This window comes from Heptranchias perlo, chromosome 10, assembly GCF_035084215.1.
Source record: "Heptranchias perlo isolate sHepPer1 chromosome 10, sHepPer1.hap1, whole genome shotgun sequence".
Lineage (NCBI taxonomy): Eukaryota > Metazoa > Chordata > Chondrichthyes > Hexanchiformes > Hexanchidae > Heptranchias > Heptranchias perlo.
This window is the reverse complement of record NC_090334.1, coordinates 54,253,578-54,268,944: the sequence shown is the minus strand read 5'-3', so window position 1 is coordinate 54,268,944 and position 15,367 is coordinate 54,253,578. Positions and strand designations below refer to the sequence as shown.

The window sequence follows — 15,367 nt, the reverse complement described above, 5'->3', positions numbered from 1 at the left end:
TTAAAAAGTACCTGGATGTGCACTTGAAGTACCCTAACCTACAGGGCTATGGACCAAGTGCTGGAAAGTGGGATTAAGCTGGATAGCTCTTTTTCGGCCAGCACGGACACGATAGGCTGAATGGCCTCCTTCTGTGCCATAACTTTCTATGATTCTATGATAAGGTCTCCCTGAAGCGATATTTAAAGGGATAATGCAATACTTACAGGTCAGTTGCTGGTTTCTCATTTCAGGCTGCTGGTTAAGTTTTTGATGCCTGGAGGGCTAACTGCTTCTCTGGACCGGGGTCTCCAAGGCAGCATTGGAGAACCTGGGTGCCTTGCCTGGACCTTTTGAAGCCATTCTAGCCCTTTGACAACGTTTCTTCCTGTGTGCCTGAGTGCACCTCCCCTTTAAGAGGTGCTGGCTGCCTTTAAGTGGCGTCAGAGATGCCTGATTTCTGACCCCCCTACACAGGCGTGCAGCCAATGAATAGTGGGGGTACGTTTGCTGCAGACCTGAATGATTTTAACGAGATCCTAGCATGAAATTACCGTGCTGCTTGGGATCACATGAACAGGAGCATACAGCACGTGCCCTGCCCTCTATGGCCCGTTTTCGGGCGTGATCGAATTTATAGGTCGCCATTTCTTAGATGAGACATTATCTGTCTTCTCAGGTGGACGAAAAAGATCCCATGGCACTATTTCAAAGATGAGCAGGGGAGTTCTCCTGGTGTCCTGGCCGACATTTATCCCTCAACCAGCAACACTAACACTAAAAATTATCTGGTCATTTATCTCATTGCTATTTGTAGGACCCTGTTCTGTGGAAATTGGCTGCTGTGTTCTTACAATTCAACAGTAATTCATTGACTCGGACGTCCTGAGCTGGTGGATGGCACTATATAAATGCAAGTTCTTTTTTTCTAATTCCATTTGTCATCTTTTGCACCTATTTGTGTGGATTAACTTGTTGCACATTCTTGGCTGGGATTTATACCTATGATTCCAGAAATAGGAAGTTAGGCTCTTGACACAATTCTAACTGAAGACATGCTGAGTAGCATACTAAATGAACAATTAACCTTGCAAATAGACATCATTGACTACATAATGCTATTTATTCAATGCCACTGCATTTAAGTACATTGTATGACAGTCAAAGATAAGCATTTATTTTGTCAATAACTCTTAAATTAATTCTTGTATATAATTATGATGCAAAATGAACACGGTCACAATACTGCCAGACTGTCATTAAAGTAAAATGATATGTTATGTAAATATATGAGCATCTTAAGCACATGAATGCTTTAATGTATATAGCTAAATATATTGCAGCATAGTATATAAATCAGGAATTCTGACTCAAATAGGATACAGTTGTGTTAGTTCCAATAGATTGTACACAATTAGAAAGGGATTTAATTATTTGCTGTCACCATTCTGCAGATTACAAAACCGTGGGAATTTAAAATACCATCATGCCATATAGGTCCTACTCTTGTTCAAAACCTTGGACTAGCACTTCACATATTTATAAACATAAACTTATTTATGACAAACATCAGAAACATTCAAACAATACAGCACAAGTTATGAACAAAAGGCTCGATTATGCTGTAACAATTGTAAACGCCCTTAAATAATGCAATACAATATAGACATATTTGATTTACAAAAAACAATAATAAAATTTCAGATAGATGTATAACTTTTTCCATAGTTTGTCAATTTATTCATGCTTGGAAATATAACTTTGACCGAAAAGTCTTCGTTTTTGTCTTTGAGAAGGTTTTTTCTCTGTTTCCAGAGGAGATGGCGATATTTAGCATTTGCCAGCCACATTTCACACTTAGAGAAGAAAATGATCACGGTAGTCCCCAAGACCACAAGACACGTCAATAATCCAAGCACAATGAAGCAGATCACTTGACTACTATTGAGCAGGGAGCTGGATGTGTGGATGGTTTCTTTGACTGTGATCTTGAGCATGCCATTACCTTGCTGGTGTGTTGATTTATGAGAGGCATGCAGCGGTGGATGGAAAGGCTTGCCGCTTCGGACCCAACTTGATCCTGTATGCTTGGACACATTTTGCCTTGCGTCATGATTAAAGTTCTCAAACGCATGGTGTTGGCAGGTTTCTCCTCCATATTCAGGCAAGCACACGCAATTGAAACCTCTCCCAGGATGATCATGGCAAGTACCTCCGTTTTGACATGGATGGCTAACGCAGGATGCGACTGAATAATCACAGGATTTGCCAGTGTACCCACTGAGACAAAAGCAGCTGAAGCTGGAAACCAGATCTGCACAGGTCCCATTGTTGGCACAAGGGTTTGGGTTGCAGTTATTGATGCTTATTTCACAGAAGTCCCCAGTAAAACCAGGCAAGCATCGGCAGTGAGCCTTCACCCCAAACCCATTGTCATCAAAGCAACTTCCTCCATTCTGACAAGGTGGCCTGCAATCAAATAAATAAGTAACAGAGACTGAATATATCTACCTATAGTATATCAATATCCATGAAACTGTGACACCAGTCCATTTGAAATCCAGGGGTAACATGTAAATATAATATCTGCTATAATTACTTCCTCCAAAAATGGACATTGTTACCTTAAAAAAATTGGCAGAGATTTTGCTGTTCCTGTGCCTGGGCAATTCGATCACCTGGGCACAGTAACTGCAGGGAAGTTGGACGGGGAGGAGTGCATGCCCCTAACTGAGCCACCTATTTTTCTTTGTCCATTAATTTAAATAAGCTTAAAATCAGACTAGCTCTCTTATGGTCATGAACTTCTCTATGCCTTCTTTGCCAGTATTCAGGGCATCTAGGTAATCCAATTGCTCCAGACATGGGAAAAGGAAAATCTGATCTAATATTACAAGAGTGTCTGCTATTCTTGCTTTCTCTACAGGCGGTGCTGAAATCTCTCTCAGCCTGTTACAACAAACTCAGCTCAATGATGTACCATTCTTCTCCGATTAACTATGGGAAAGGTCATGGGAAATTCAATAGTAATACATTAAAAGTATTGCGCATAGCACCTTTCCTGTAAATGTCACACTTACTTCCTGTCACACTTTAGATTCCTGTCACATTTTAGTCTATCTTCTGACTTACCATTAGCAGTGCCATAGGAGATCTGCACATTATATGGTAATGTCCTAGAATGCAGTCCCTAAAAACATCGAGGCAGGTTTAGATTGCCTGTAACCATACTAATTTGTAACAAATTCAGGATTTTTTATACTTTATTATAAATACTCATGGCAATGGAGGCACAAAACAAAATTAAAAAGGAAAAAATGTGCTTTTCAAATAAGTGTGTCTATATAACATGCAGTTTGCCCTATTTTTAGGCAACAAATCAAAAAATCTTTCTGTGTGATAACTTCACAACCAGAACTACATTTTACCATGAGAACACAAATGGCATGAAGGTGAGAGGGCTATAGCTCATGCCACCTATCACACTGCACTTAACTGCAGAAGGAAACTGCAAAAACACAAACGTAAAATAAATTGTCAATGGACTGCAAAACTCACTGCTAACATACACAGTGTAACTATTGCCACAAAAAATGCTCACTACGCACTCCTTACTGCAGATCATTCATGGAAAATAACAAACATGCACTAAGTAATTATACCAAAACTAAGTACGGATAAATTGCAACTTGTAAAACAAAGTCCATAAACCCATTGGATAAGCAGAAATTTTAATGGCAGTAATGTTATTGCACATCATTTGCAGTTGTGAGGCAGACGAGCAATAATTCAGCCACTTGATAAATATGGACCTAGAAATTCAGGAGCGTATGGAAACATGGGCAGGGGAATGGGGACGGTGCGCAGATTGAGAAACAATGCAGGCAGCATGCAAAATTTGTGGTGTCTGCTTACTATAATTATTCGTGCATGGAGCCAGCGCTACCCGCGCTGTCCATTGGCTGCACGCCACTCGGGAGGCCCCGATATCGGGAGGCCACTACGTTACTTAAAGGCAGCCAGCACCTCTTAAAGGGGAGATGTATTCTGGCTGCAAGACCTGCTGTACTAAACGGCCCAATTTCTAGGCCGAAATGCTTTACTTCAAGTGACTTTTGAGGCACAGGCTGTAACATCATTTAAGAGGGAATTGGATAAGAATTTGAAAGGATATGGAGAAAGGAGAGTGAAATGGAATTAGACTACATAACTGCAGTGGAAGAGATAGCCCCAGCACAAGTGCAATGGGCTAAAAGACTTCCTTCCGTGTTCCAGTTTCCAGATTTCTATGAGTGCTGATTATGTTATTGGCAAAGTGATTTTCAAACCACTGTCGCTGTTCAATGAATCCCAGCTTAAAATAGCCTTTTTACAGCTTTGGATTTACTCCTCAATATGACTTTTTCGGAACTGTATTATAGCATTTAAATTAATTCTGGCACATCACAATGCACTTTGTCACTGACATAGACGTGGTGTACGATATGCACGTAGGACTATCTAAATCAAATATTTTGGGACTTGGGTCTCTCTTACGCAGGTTGGAAATCAAAATGGGCACGTTGAAGTGGTCACTCATTTAAATTAGTAAAAGGCAAATTTACGACTGATACCAGGAAGTTCTTCTTCATACACAGAATGATCAACACTTTGAATGGATTGTGGTAGAAACAAAAATGTTGCAATTATTTAAGAATCAATTGGACGCTGCAATGGGGGAATTAAGGGTCATTTTGGATGAAGTAAGATGGACCAAATGGCTTTCCTCATCCACAGTTCACTTGTGATATCTGTAATATGAATGGAGATAGTTGATCCTGTTGTCCGCTGCCTGAAAACACTGTAGTTTGGATTTTAACAGCACTTATCCTTTACCCATTGGTGTAGCAGGGTCCTTTCCTGAGTTGACAATGGCTTCCTATAAACTCCTGTCCACAGATACACACGTAACCACCATCTTCACTCTCTATACATGTAGAATTATTAGCACATGGGTGCTCAGGTGAGCAGCTGTGGGAGGCTGTAATAAAAAATGTGGCTAATTAAAACAGAGAACCCACTCTGCATCATGCATACTAATACATTAACAAAGTAAATGTTCGGTTTTAATGGTTTTTAATTCAAATTATTTTACATGAAAGATAACTCCAAATTTACAAATGCATTGTTTTAAAGACACTTATACAAACACATGTCAATAGTTCAATATGCACAGGGTTATACGGAGATACAATTGAGTACAGCAGGACTCTAAAACTGTGGCTGGTCTATTCTCCCTTCAGAATGCCATTAGAATCATAGGTCATTTTGTACTGAAGGGAAATCATCTTTTTAGTAAGAATACATTATATTTTTAATCAGTATGCTCTTATTGAAGTCTAAAAAAAATCAAACCAATTGCAATATTGACCATGAAAGCATTCTAGAGTTTTTTTGAAGCTATTGAGCTGAATTCTAATCCCGATGGTGGATTAGCAGCGGAGCGGGAATACCACCCATCAATGTGAATCCATCACTAAACCCTGCCAATTTCCTCCGAGGGCCATTATTTGCCATGCAGGGTGGGTTTGGAACAGTAATGCCACTCCTGATAGACTTACCACCACTGGGAGGGAGGGAAATACAAGCTGCAGCTAAAGGGCAGCATCAGTTTCTGAACAGCAGCAGCACCCTTGGGTGGGTGGGGGTGGTGATGGGAGGGGGAAGATCAGCAGCTGGAAGACCCCCCTGTTCCTCCATTACATCACTGGAGGTATTGGAAGCTTAAGTGAGGGCCAGAAGAGGCACATTGTTGAGATTGAGGGCAGTGAGCTCCATAAGTGGGTGGTGCAGGTTTCCTGGAGGGAGATGGCAGAGGTAGTCAATGCAACCTGCACCATCCCAAGAACTGCCACACAGTGCAGGAAGAGGTTCAATGACCTCACAAGGGTGGTCAAGGTAAAGCAAGGCTCTGTTGTCAATATAAATCTTCTACCACTCGTAGGGGTTGATTTTAATTCCCTTCGCCTGGCATCCAGGGGCCTATGTCTGGGTGTCTAAAGCACCTGCCTGATTCAGGTGATAGGGCCCTTTTAATGTGGAAATTGGGGTCCTATGATGTAATCAGGACACGATTGCTAGTTTAGGTATCAACTGGTCGGCAGGGGTACTAAAAATCAACTGCAGAGTTCTGAGTTGATCTCCATGCATGTTTTCTCTTCTTTGGGGTTTAGATGATTGCAGCAGATATGTAGACTGCTGTCTTATGAAGGAATTTGACAGAAGTCTTTGACAGTGAGGGTGTTGGGGGAAGAATAGGCAGGTGTGAAGAGACCTTTTTTTGGTGAGCGAACCTTTATTTATTGGAAGCTCCGGGCTATCAGTTGTGCCCTCCTTCTTCTGGTTTCTAACTGTCTTGCCACATGTCCTGTTCTTCCTCAAGTCTTTCTGGAAGCAGGAAGCCTTTTTCTATTAACTTCAATGGAAATGAAAATCGGGAGAGACGTATAACGGGTGGCTGATTCGATATCGACCGTTTTACACTATCGCCCAAAGTGAAAATTACCCCCATTATTTCAGTTCTCCCCTCACACCAGGGAACCCCTCCCTGATGTCAGCTGCCATTGGTAATGGTGCACAAAAGAGTGGTGGCACTGGAAATGCTGTCACTCAGGAAGCACTAAAGCTAGCACAAATCATACAGGCTGAGTACTGCTGTGTACCAGCCTTCCCTGGATCCTGATTTTTGTCTGCCACATCAACTGAAATCAATACAGTGGCACTCTGAATGAGCAGAGACCAAGGTGGAAGATCTCCACAGAACTGAAAATCACCAATTAATTTAGAAATATGTCCTGCAGGGTAGGATAATGATTAAATAGGAAATGTTATACAATCACATATATTTAAGTAATAATATTAAAACAGAAAATCCTGGAAACACGAAGCAGGTCAGGCAGCATCCGTGGAGAGAGGAAGGTAGGGTTAACATTTCAGGACGATGACCTTTCACGAGAAACACTGGGCCAGAAATTGCGCTGAGCAGCGAATGGAGGTTACCTGCCACTCATAAGTAGCTAACACACCCACAAACTTTTCGCAGGCTTCTGGGCACCAACCTGCTTTAATTTAGACTGGCAAGAAATGTAACGTTCTTTCCCAGGCTTCTCTGAGCTGTGAGAGGAGGAAAGGAGCTCTATGTCCCCTCTGCCAATCGGCTTGAAATAAGCCATTCTGTGAGAACCAGGTAGTGTCAGATAAGATTAGTAAATGTACTATAAAATCAGATAAAGAAAGCAAAATAAAGAGAGGGTAAGATTAAAATACTAAGATCAAGAGACAGAAAGAAAAAGTTAAAACAAAATTTTTAATTTAAAAAAAATGTTTTAAATGTCCAAAAACTATTAAAATTGGGAGTAATGAGAATCCACATTTTTAAAAGTTCATTTTCAGTGCCAGAGAGGTTGTTTGGCAGTCATTAATACTTACCACACCATTAAAAGTTAGTTTAGACTTGGTACAACTCAGCATACCTTTTTTTCTGGCAAGATTAGTTTCCAGCTGGGCAGGAGAGCAAGTTGGCGCTGGTCCATTGATTCCAGCCAGCGATATCTCTTTAATGCGAAGCTGTCAGATCAACAAGGAATCAGGAAGAGTAAGTTCCAGATTTCTGCATTTGACTTGTGCACGCGTGCTTGCTGGAACTTGCTCTTCCATTTGCCCTGAAATAACGATGAGCCCTGTTAGCATTGCTGTTATTTCTTGAGCAATTTCTGGGCCATTAACTCTGCTTCACTCTCCACAGATGCTGCCTCACCTGCTGAGTGTTTTCAGCATTTTCTGTTTTAATTTCAGATTTCCAGCTTCTGCCTTATTTTGCTTCAGGTAATCATGTGCCTATGTTTTGTGCCACTATATGAATGCCTCCATTATGATGATTCACAGCTATTAATCACAGGTTTAAAATGTTGATATCCCCAAGACTCCGGTAACCATGCCAATATAAACAGTTACATTTTTTCTCCATCAATTAGGAACACAGGAACATTAGCAACAGGGGTAGGCCATTCAGCCTCTCGAACCTGTTCCGCCATTTAATTAGATCATGGCTTTGCTCCATATCAGTTGATACCCTTAACTAACAAACATCTATCTATCTCAGTCTTGAAAGTTCCAATTGACCCAGCATCCACAGCCTTTTGGGGGAGGGAGTTCCAGATTTCTACTAGAGTGTGAAAATGTGCTTACTGATGTTGCTTCTGAATGGCCTAGCTCTAAATTTAAGATTATGGCCCCTTATTCTCAATTCAGGTCACCCCTTAATCTTCTATACTCATTGGAATACAAACGTAGTTTATGCAACCTGTCCTCATAATTTAACCCTCTAAGCCCAGGTGTCATTCTGTTGAATCTGTGACCACATCCCTCCAAGGACAATATATCCTTCCTGAGGTGCAGTGCCCAAAACTGAACGCAGTTCTCCAGACCAAGGCTTTGAACAACTGAAGCATAACTTTCCTTTGTATTTCAGACCCCTTGAGATAAAGAAATTAACAAATAAAACAATATGATTGTTCCAAAAACTGCCTTGGGGATTTTTAGCCCCATAATTTCCATGGCATTGTTACAACTGTCCTTTGCGTTGAAATGTGTGTGAATAACATTTAATCACTTGGTAGACTGCTATCTAACATTCTCAAGGCCCATATATTAGTGGCTGAAAAGGTGAGTGTATTGGTATTATAGTGGTGGTTGCAGGGTATTAGATAATACTCTGAGCTCCTACGATAAAGCTTTAGATGCATTCCTTTTGTGAGATCAAATAAAAATGTTTCAGGATACTGGACAGCATTAGAAAGGAAACTAAACGAGTGAATGGGACTGAAAATAGAAAAGTCACCAGGCCCAGCTGGTATGAATCCCAAAATATTGAGGGGCCTTGGGGAAGAAATAGTGGAGGCACTAGCCACTACGTTCTAAAATCATTGAAAACAGGATTTGGCCCAAAGGACTGGAGGATGGAAAATATTACACCTCTGTGGAAGAAAGAAAAGGAGTAACACAGAAAATGATAGACCTTGGTTGTAGTTAAACTTCTTGTGCCAAAAATTCCATAGACCCTTTTAAGGGGGGGCAGATGTGCAGTAGGGCAGCACTTCCATCCATCACTTTAACAGGTCCTTGACTCTGTCCCAAATTGCAGGGATGGGGTCATTTACATACACAGGGTGGACACCGAAGCATGTAGAGGTACAAAAGAGGCGCCTGCCCAAAGAGGTGGAAAAAGCAGAGTGCCATTCCAAGAAGGGGCACCCAAGGTTTTTATCAGTCTGAAGATTAAATAACCCTAAAATAACTTTATTCCCCAGAAGAAATGTCTGGGCAACAGGCTTACAGCATTCAATCCCTTTTCACTGAATCAGTGAAAGTTAAAGGGAGAGAGTTTTTCAAAATTATGAATAGTTTTGAGAGGATAGTCTAAAGATTGTTTCCACTGGTTGGCAAACTGGCAAATAAGGTGTAAATTGAGCGTTATTATTAGGATAACAAAAGGAGAAGATAGAATATTTTTTTCACAAAGAGAGTTATTGAAACTATTTACCATAAGTGGCTATTGGGGCAGAAACTATATCATATTTTAAAAGTATTTGAAAATGAAAAGTATAAAAGGTTACAGGGAACGGCCAGGAAAATTGTATTCAAGTAGATAGCTCCAGTTAAGGAGGTACAGGCACTTCTGTCTGTAATTTCTAAGATTTTATAAAATGTTGACAATATGGAGCAGAAATACTAGCTGCAGTCCACCAGTATATAAATATAGAAAATAGAACTAATATCAAATCATCTTTGTTAAAAGGTCATGTGAGTATTTCTAGATAAGTCTCGGTCTTCAAAATTAAAAATTGCCCTAAAAATAAATTTACTAACAAATTGTCTGAGTAAGTATAATGTTGTTTATCAGGCTCGAATATAATTCTGGATATTTTCCAGCTGTTTTTAATTTATGGATTGCACTTTACAGTTTTGCATTTGCATGACACTGCATGAATGAACAGACCTGTGTCGCAGCGGCTGCCTGTCCAGCCCTCGTCACAAACACATTCCCAAGGTTTGATGCAGATCCCGTGTAAACAGCCAGGAAAAGGAATGCACTTATCACACAGCTCTCCCTGCCAACCAAACTGGCACCTGCAACAGAGAAACACCATCAAGTTCCAGGCAGAGTGTGTTTGATGGTGCCCAGCTATGAACCAGGTTTGCAACCTTGATCCTTTAATATAGTTTATTGACACTAGCAACGATTATTAGATAGTACTGAATTGAATTCATGACTTTTGATAACTCTAGAGAAATACCAGTATATTTTTCACAATAATGTCGTTAATATTTCATACTTCATTTATTTTTTCATTTTCTATTCCTATTTCCCTCTTGTTTTCTTCTCATTTTGTTTCTGTTTTAAACACTGTTAAGTGAGTATGACTAAAGATAGTGGAAACCATATTTCACTGACATAAATGTTTTTGACAAGTTATCTAGACAAAGGTGAAATTTTCAAAGTAACCAAAGTCTGATGAGTGGGAATAGGTAAAAAAAAAATGAATGAAACATTAATCCCAAACGCTTCAAACTCAAGTTTTTATTTGGTATGTATGGTAATTAAAAGAATATATTTTCTTCTCCGCTCCCCCAGGTATTTTGATACCCTACACCAAATCTTGGCTGACAAGGTGGGCAGGCGAGTTGCTCCCAGATCTCTGCCAATGCTGCCCATTCGTTACATGAGTGGCCCCTGTAGTGTCCCTCTAATCCTTGCTCCTCGCAATTGGAAAAGGGCCTATGTTTCGTCTCATCACGTGAGGAAATGTAGTCTCAGGACTATGTCCGACCATTCTATGCATAGCATCCTGGTGCTCCAGTGTGGTATACCACCCCACCACCTCCTTCAAATTCTATTTTAAAAATACATATTCCACTTCATTTTGACACTTAGACAATGAAAGAAATTGGGCCCGATATTAGGAGGGAGGCGGGTTGGCAGCGGGGGGTTGACTGGGCGCGTGGGTAACGTGCCCAGTGAAATCAGGGTGCTCCGCACGCAATCGCAGCTTGATTGAAGCCACTTACCTGTGCTTCCGGGTTTCGCGCTGGAAAGCTGCGCAGCGGGCGGACTGCGCATGCACAGCATAGGCTGTCAGCTGGAGGAGCCCTATTTAAAGGGGCAGTCCTCCACTGACTGATGCTGCAGAAAATAGGCAAAATTACAGCATGGAGCAGCCCAGGGGGAAGGCTGCTCCCAGGTTTAATGATGCCTCACTCCAGGTCTTATTGGATGGGGTGAGGAGGAGGGAGAGGACAGAGATCTTCTCCCCGCCAGGCAGGAGGAAGTGGCCTGCCTCTGCCACCAAGAAGGCCTGGCTCAAGGAGGAGGTCACCTGCACCACCAACATATCACGCACCTGCATACAGTGCAGGAGGAACTTCAATGACCTCAGTAGGTCAGCCAAAGTGAGTACACTTCCTTATTCCCCTACACTCTGTCTGCCACATCACCGCCCCCACCCCACATCTCCTTCTGCACTGCCAACACTACTCTATCTCATCACTCCTCACACCCACTCAAAGCTCATCCTCATCTTACCTGCACTTACTCACCTCGCCAGTACTCATCCCACCACTACCACTCAACCCAATCCTCATGCAATCTCATGGTTGTATCTCATACTCACCCTCTCATGCATCTCTTTCACGGTCAGCCTCACTCAACCTGCCACTACCTGTGCTGCAGCCACAGGGCATGCATCATATATATGTGCAGTAGGAAGCGTAAGGCAAACGTGTCATGAGCATAAAGGGGATGCACAAGGGTGTTTGAGGGTTTGTCATGGTTTTTACTTATATTTAATTTCTGATCAACTCACATTACATATTATATTGTCACCACTACTGCCACGCCTTTGCGAATCTTGTCTGGTTTGTGCAATAATGCCGTTTCCTGAGGATCACCATGAAGACCCACAACTGATGCCACCCATTGTGTCACTGCAGAGTGGGTGTAGGTGTATTCGCACGGCTCTTTTGTGCAGACGACTGAGAGACGTCGGCGATGTCCCCGGTGGCACCCTGGAAGGATGCAGAGGAGAAGTTGTTGAGGGCAGTGGTGACTTTGACAGTGACAGGTAAGAAGATGGTGCTCAGGCCAGCCGGGAGCAGCTGGGCATGAAGGAGGCTGCAGATATCCACGACTACATGTCGAGTGATTCTGAGCCTTGATGTGCACTGCTGCTCAGAGAGGTCCAGGAAGCTGAGCCTCGGTCTGTAGACCCCGTGGTGAGGGTAGTGCCTTCTGCGACGCATCTCTCTCTGCCGTTGCCCTCCCTCCTGCTGTGCAGTTGGCTGTGTCACAGCACTGTGTTGTGCAGCTCCACATGTCAGAGGTGGACGGCGTGGCCAGCGAGGCTGGTGATGCTGTTCGTCCTCCGAGGAGGTTATGACCGCAGCTACGGCGGCCCCCATCCGGAAGATGTACATTTGAGGGGGTCCACAAGGTAGGTAAATGTGTCTGGACACCGGGGTAAATGTGCAAGTTTGTGAATTTTATTGTTAGGAGGAGGGTGGTGGAGGCTAAACTTTGTGCCAAGTGACAGAGTGGCCACCTGCAATGAGTGAGGGTCTCCCCCCCCCCAAACTGTCAAATGGACCTTTGCAGCTGCCACAGGCTGATGGCTGCAACATGTCCATTTCAACTGGGAGTGTTTCCCCAAGTACGGGAAACAGTCCCAGTTGACTTGAAAATCCCATCCCTTCTAAAATATCAGATCAATCAGGTCTGTAAACGACCTGAAGTACCTAGTTAATTACTTTAAGTGGCATTCCGCTGGAGTCCCACATGCGGGGGCTGCGCGCGCATGTCAGCGCGTCACTGGGGAACCCGGAAGTGGGCGGGTTGAAGCCGGGCTCCGGACCCGCCCCGGGAATCCCCGATTTTCGGAGCCCCCCCGCCACGAACACACCCGCTCGGGGGTGCGAAAATCGAGCCCATTATCTTTGGTTATTTGTGCCTAGTCACATATGATCATGTGATATACTTTCACAAAGCAAAAAATAATTAGAAGGCATTTATTGCAATTTAATTAAATGAGGCTAATTAACAACTGTCTGACAAACACAACATCAAAATGCACACAATGACTCAAAGCAACAGTGAGATGTGGACAAGTATTATAAATAATTGTACAGCAACTGGGTAATTAAATTATTCTTTCACAATCATGAAGCACCTAGTAATTTTACACAAGATTGTATAAATCTGCCAGCAGAGCAGAAAGGAAGATGTCTTCGGATCCACATTTGAAAATGAGAGAAATTAAAATAATTGAAACATAAAAACAAATAATATTAAATTAGAAGAAAAAAATCATACATTTAGAAAAAGAATCAAAATCTAACAATAAATTACTGGAAACATAAGAATGTAAAAGATGGGATTTCCGCCACACTTCCAGTGAAATACTGCTGGTGAAACGGGAGCAGCTCCGAGGAATTTCCTGGCCATAGGCCCAAAATTATCCAACGGAATAATAACGCATGAACGCTTAACATGTTTGTCTGAAATTCCACTAATTTAATTGAGGCATTAATGTGTTTGAAATATAAGACCAGCACCTCCACTAAAATATTAGAGAGAAATATTTAAGACAAATAATTTAAACATTTGCACATTAGTAGGCTACTAGATGCCAATGCAGCTTTATAACTTTATCAAATGTAAGTGAAGAAATGTAATTTGGTTGTTCAATAATTTATAATTAGCAAATGACAAAAGTTCCGGTTTTAAAGTTAAAATTACAATGTCCATTTAATTATTGTTCACTCCATGAGATAATTTGCAACATTGAAGGAGGAAAGTGCGGGAACAGTGTTTTTAATATAAAGTATTCCCTTCACCTAGAAAATGTTAACATTAATTGAAAATATCCTATCTCAGGAAATATTTTTACTTTGAATGTTCTTTTCCTTCCCCTAGAGACTTGCCATTTTAGATTTCTGCCCAGTAGATGGTGAACTGTTCCCTGCAGTGCGTGGACTCCCAATCTGCCAAATTTCCAAAGAAAAGGGGGAAAAAGCACTGAAATAGCAAGTAGTGTATAAGGTAGGAGTTTTTATAAACAGTTATTCACAGTAACTGGTTGGGAAGACAGTACCATTGCTGTTGAATTTTGTGCTCATCCAAGTAAGGGATGTCAATACTCAAGGATTTGAGTTCTCCCCACCCTCCGTTTTGCATTCAATGAAAGTATCAGCATGAATTCAAGTGTAACGCAAACCAGATAAAAGATAAAAGTCACAAATATCAAATACCACAATTCATCTCAAAGTCACTTGACTAGACATTTGAATAAGTTGTTCTAACTGTGTAGATCATAGGAGAGTCCATTATTTGCAATCTTTGGCATCCTATCTTCAAAACAACATAAGTGATGGTTCAGAGAAGAGTGACAAAGATAATTCTAGGATTCAAGCTTATGATGAGAGATTTGAAGAGCTGGACTTATTGCCGACAAGAGACTGAAGAGGAGACACGATTCAGGTCTTTCAAATATTGACAGGCCTAGTTGACGGAGTTTAAGTAAGCTCTTTGGCTTAGACAGAGTACGGAATTAATGAAATTAAAAATCCTCAAGCAAGATGCCTCCTGCAGAGTAGTGGATATGTTGGAGTAGACTTTCAGCAAAAGCAGTTGGTTGTTGGTTAACCCCTTCAAAAAAGAACTTGATAAATATCTGGATGGGATAGAATAGGTATAGACTGAAATGATCAAATACTCCACTGGACACAATCGTTCCTATTGATAATGGGGTAGGGGAATATTGTCAATAAGGGCAGCAGCCAGATTTGAAAAGTATAAATGTGAAATGGATATCCAGTCTAGGATTTGCTTGTTTAGCTTTGGAGATCAGGGCATATTTATGCAGAACTTTTGTTCAGGAGACTGGAAGAATTCGGCAGAGTCCATAATGAAATAGATCGTATAGGCTTGCTTTCCAAATGATCTGGATCCAGACACAGTTCAACTCAGCTACAGTACTTGCAACACAAAGTTAACAAGCTGACCATGACACGATGCCGCCTCCCGATATCCCCACCATCACAGAAGCCAGTCTTCAGACAATTCGATTCACTCCACGTGATATCAAGAAACGGCTGGGTGCACTGATACAGCAAAGGCTATGGGCCCCGACAACATCCCGGCTGTAGTGCTGAAGACTTGTGCTCCAGAACTAGCTGCGCCTCTAGCCAAGCTGTTCCAGTACAGCTACAACACTGGCACCTACCCGACAATGTGGAAAATTGCCCAGGTATGTCCTGTCCACAAAAAGCAGGACAAATCCAATTCGGCCAATTACTG

At 41.8% G+C, this 15,367-nt stretch overlaps 1 protein-coding gene across 3 annotated transcripts in view; it reads right to left on the bottom strand.

Annotated features, from left to right (window-relative positions):
• Positions 1-1,101: 1,101 nt before the first annotated feature.
• Positions 1,102-15,367, bottom strand: part of LOC137326155 (protein delta homolog 1) — a 29,755-nt gene continuing 15,489 nt past the window's right edge. For all 3 annotated transcript variants that reach the window (XM_067991024.1, XM_067991027.1, XM_067991025.1), the window contains exons 4-6: positions 10,016-10,146; positions 4,855-4,999; positions 1,102-2,448 (exon numbers count right to left, since the gene is read on the bottom strand). In XM_067991024.1, the coding sequence (XP_067847125.1) occupies positions 1,680-2,448; positions 4,855-4,999; positions 10,016-10,146 (1,045 nt within the window). In that variant the 3' untranslated portion in view covers positions 1,102-1,679. The remainder of the gene's footprint in view (positions 2,449-4,854; positions 5,000-10,015; positions 10,147-15,367) is intronic.